The sequence below is a fragment of the Trichoplusia ni genome, chromosome 6 (genome assembly GCF_003590095.1).
Source record: "Trichoplusia ni isolate ovarian cell line Hi5 chromosome 6, tn1, whole genome shotgun sequence".
Classification (NCBI taxonomy): domain Eukaryota; kingdom Metazoa; phylum Arthropoda; class Insecta; order Lepidoptera; family Noctuidae; genus Trichoplusia; species Trichoplusia ni.
The window spans coordinates 2,619,344-2,623,050 of record NC_039483.1 but is presented as its reverse complement, the minus strand read 5'-3'; the positions used below and the strand labels follow the sequence as shown (position 1 = coordinate 2,623,050).

Below are 3,707 nucleotides of genomic sequence, written 5' to 3'. Positions count from 1 at the left end.
ATAGACTTAGACCGGCAGCGGGATTTCACACAGGCACTAAAAAAGGATCTAAATATACTTGTAGATGAATGCACAAAGGCTACTTTTCTACTGGGTAAGTATAAAATAAAACCGAAATAAATACATTTGTATGTACAAAGTAAATCAACCATCATCAACCATGTATTTAATTTGTTAGGAACATTAAACATATGTACTTATTACCTACTCATAAACCCATAGGTAAAAGTATATAGCCACATAAACGTTATTTAATACATATTTTGGTTTTATGCAACTCTCATAAAACGGGTAAATAGTATTTTTATAGTTCTCATTATTTTATTGTAGTCATAAAAAATACATTACCTATTTTATGGCAAATAAACAATCGTAATGAGTTTTAAATTCCTTTTTATTTCTGTACATGTCTTTGAGTTTCTTACAATTCAGGAACGTTGGGGAGAGATAGAATTATATCTCTTTTCTCACAATGATGGAAATTAAACTTAAAAACAAAACAATCAGACAAAAATATATTTGTTGGATAATCATAAAATAGTTGTAAAATTAAATACCATGAAATGTAATGATTGTTTACTCATAAAATGGCCTCAAAATCTGATGCCGTAGACTAGCTTTAAGAGTATATAAATATTAGGGCTTAATAACAAGTAAATATTTAAAAATGCAGATTATAAATACCCAAAGTGTAAATGAGAAGATGAATAAGGGCTGATTTTTTAATCGCCAGATAACTTTTAGTTGACGAATATGTTTGACGTTTTGACAGCTTTTGTATAGAAAATATGTCAAACGGCCTTATTTATTCCTTAAATAAAAGTTATCTGGCGATTGAAAAATCGGGCCTAAGACAGTTAAATTTTAATTCTGCCTAGTTTGTTTTCATAAAAAAAATACTGAGTATGATGCTTGGAGTTGTAGGTAATATGCCATGATATTAAACTTATTATTAATCAGACAATCTTATTTCCAAAATTAATTAGTAAAAAGCTTTGAGTTAAATAAAAGCATAAAAATAAATTGATACCTAAAATAAGTGTATTAAAAACAAATGTATGTACATTAAAATTAAATGTGTTATGGTACTTAATGATTAAATAATTAATTATTATACAAGTTTCTCTAAAATAATATCATATGAACATTGTTTGAGTTATAAACAAGATTGCATAATAGAATGATTATTATTCAATGTTGACTATAAAAAATATACACTCTTTACAAATGTAACAAAAATCATTGTTGTTTTTACACTATTTAACTGAGAAAAGAAAAATAATTGAACAATGAACAGGGTCATTGTTTGTGGCAATTTGAGGGGATGCAGCAGTCATTTTGTACCCTAATTTATGAATAATTAAACGTGGTCAAAACTCGAGTTATACGAAATTTTTGTGTTGTTTTTGAGCAGTAAGATTTAATCTGTTTTTGGGTTTTCATACCTGAATGGTAATAGACGAATCCGGAGGGCTGTCTGCTTTCTGCGTCCGTCTATCAACTCGTAAACCGTGATTCTCGACAATATACATTTTCTCAGATGCCGTGCTTTTTGCCTTTTTTTACAGAACCCTCAATATCTCTAATCCGACATGCACTGCCCTCTGCCCCCCTGACAAGAATATCATCAATTATCAACTCAAAACTTTTTCACTTTTAGGATTTCTTCACTGGTTCTTTAGGCGGGTCCGGACACTGACACCAAGGAGTCTTACTCTTATCACAAGTGAGTTCTACATTAAGCACAGTGACGTTTAACCCGTCAACAGCTACAGTGTGCGTGGTGTGCAGTTTGTACGCGACGTCGTGAAGTCCGGTGAGGCGGTCGCGGCGGCGGGTCACCTCCCGCTGGTTGAAGCATTTCCGCATGTCTCGCCTGCGGTATGTTTTGTCATGGATATGCCTGGAAGATTAAGGAATTAGGTTTATTTTGTAGAGCAAATTATGATAGTGAACTGTTAAAAGAATGATAAACAAAAGATGTGATGACTCCTAGAATGTTGTAGCTCTGTCATTTTTCTTTATTTTGGGTCATGCAAAAACATTGTGTTAGGAAAATTGTATTTCTCAAATAGAGATAGTTGTCAGTTGATTATGACCAATTTAGATGAGGGAAATTACTAATGTATAAGTAAGAACTTTATTACAGGTACTTTATAATGTGGGCTCTTTATCTTGATTTAAATGTTCTGTTTTATAAACAAATATGATAATGTTTAATTTACCACAACAAAAACATTTATCAGTTTTCTGAGAACTCACCTAAATGTATTATCAGTTCCCGTAGTAATATTATTTGGTCTAATCACAGATAAGTTGGCATCCTTCAACCGGACGTAGAACTCATCGTCTTCTAGGCCCCATCCCCAGTAGTTGTTGGACATACCATTCACCATCTCATAATGTTCCCTCTTCACCAACAATATCCCACCAATAAACGTATCATAGTGGTATTTTGGATGCGTTTGTGGGGATGAGATGTGGACAGGACCGAGAGACGGATACTCATAAGGCAAGTTATCATTCATAGGTAGTAAGTCCACATCATGCATTGCTATGTAGTCATAGTCTTTTTTCGTATAAATAAACCCAACGTTGATCAACGATGCTCTGTTGAAACGATTATTGTCTTTCTGCTGGACTATAAATATGTGAAATGGTATTTTCTGCTTGTTTAGAAAGCTGTACATGTGAGGTACGAATTCTAGAAGCTCCTCGAAGCGGTCTCGGAAGGGCACGAGCACTGCGAGACGCTTTTTAAGCACTTGTTTTGCTGTTATTCGATGTCGGACTTGATTAGGTAATGCCTCGTTTTCTGTGAAGGAAAATAGAAAAATCACTTAAATATCAAGTGTGACTAATGCTTGATATAACACAGAATAAATTTTAAATGCAACACTCACCGTATTGAATAGGTAAAGCAGCTAAATAACATCCCATAAAGAATGTTAGTAAAAGGCACAGACCAAGACATCTCGAGCCACTCAATCTATAACCCATCAAACTAATTTTAGGATACATCTATATTACTGTCAAATAAATAAACTATTTTCGTTTAAGCACATTATTTCCACGCGAAAATCATAATTTAATTAATAAATTTGGTTTCGTGCCACTGTTTTGATAACAGTTTGGATAATGGCATACAATGTCAATGAGTGACACTTGACACTTCACACTTGACAAATACGATTTGACAAATTGTTTGACGTTACGAGTGCGTTTATAAAGCAAATGTGAAGTTTTTTTGTAGATGAGGTGTTTGAATTTTCCCTACTGCTGCCGACTACAAAATGTACATAAAACGAATCGGCAACTTATTAAACATGCGTGATTTGATTACAAATTGATTTTTAGGTCTATCTTGGAAATAGCCGAAAATGCCGCAATTTGGTCGCCTGGTTCCTAATCACAAACATTCCATTTGTCGGTTAGCACTAACGTTGAAATATAAACATAGATATTAGACTTAAGATAAAATAGTTGCGTTTAAGGTAGTTATTGTTAGAGATAAGGTTGGACAAGTACAAGTATTTTAGGTAGGTATTTATCGTATTTGATTTTGTGATAAAAACTTATCATCACTACAAAATGTAAACCTGGAAATGAAGTAAGTAACCGTGGTGAACAGAATAAATATCATGTTTTCCGGGTTATGTTTAATGTATGTACATATTTGTGTTTGCAGATGCTATTGTATTTTTTTT

At 32.9% G+C, this 3,707-nt stretch overlaps 1 protein-coding gene across 1 annotated transcript; it reads right to left on the bottom strand.

Annotated features, from left to right (window-relative positions):
* Positions 1–1,083: 1,083 nt before the first annotated feature.
* LOC113495145 (beta-1,4-galactosyltransferase 7) lies at positions 1,084–3,295 on the bottom strand. The gene is made up of 3 exons (XM_026873751.1): positions 2,904–3,295; positions 2,263–2,815; positions 1,084–1,903 (listed from the first exon to the last, which is right to left on the bottom strand). The coding sequence occupies exons 1-3, from the start codon at positions 3,019–3,021 to the stop codon at positions 1,657–1,659; spliced, it is 918 nt and encodes a 305-aa protein (XP_026729552.1). The 5' UTR covers positions 3,022–3,295; the 3' UTR covers positions 1,084–1,656.
* Between the last annotated feature and the right edge of the window lie 412 nt (positions 3,296–3,707).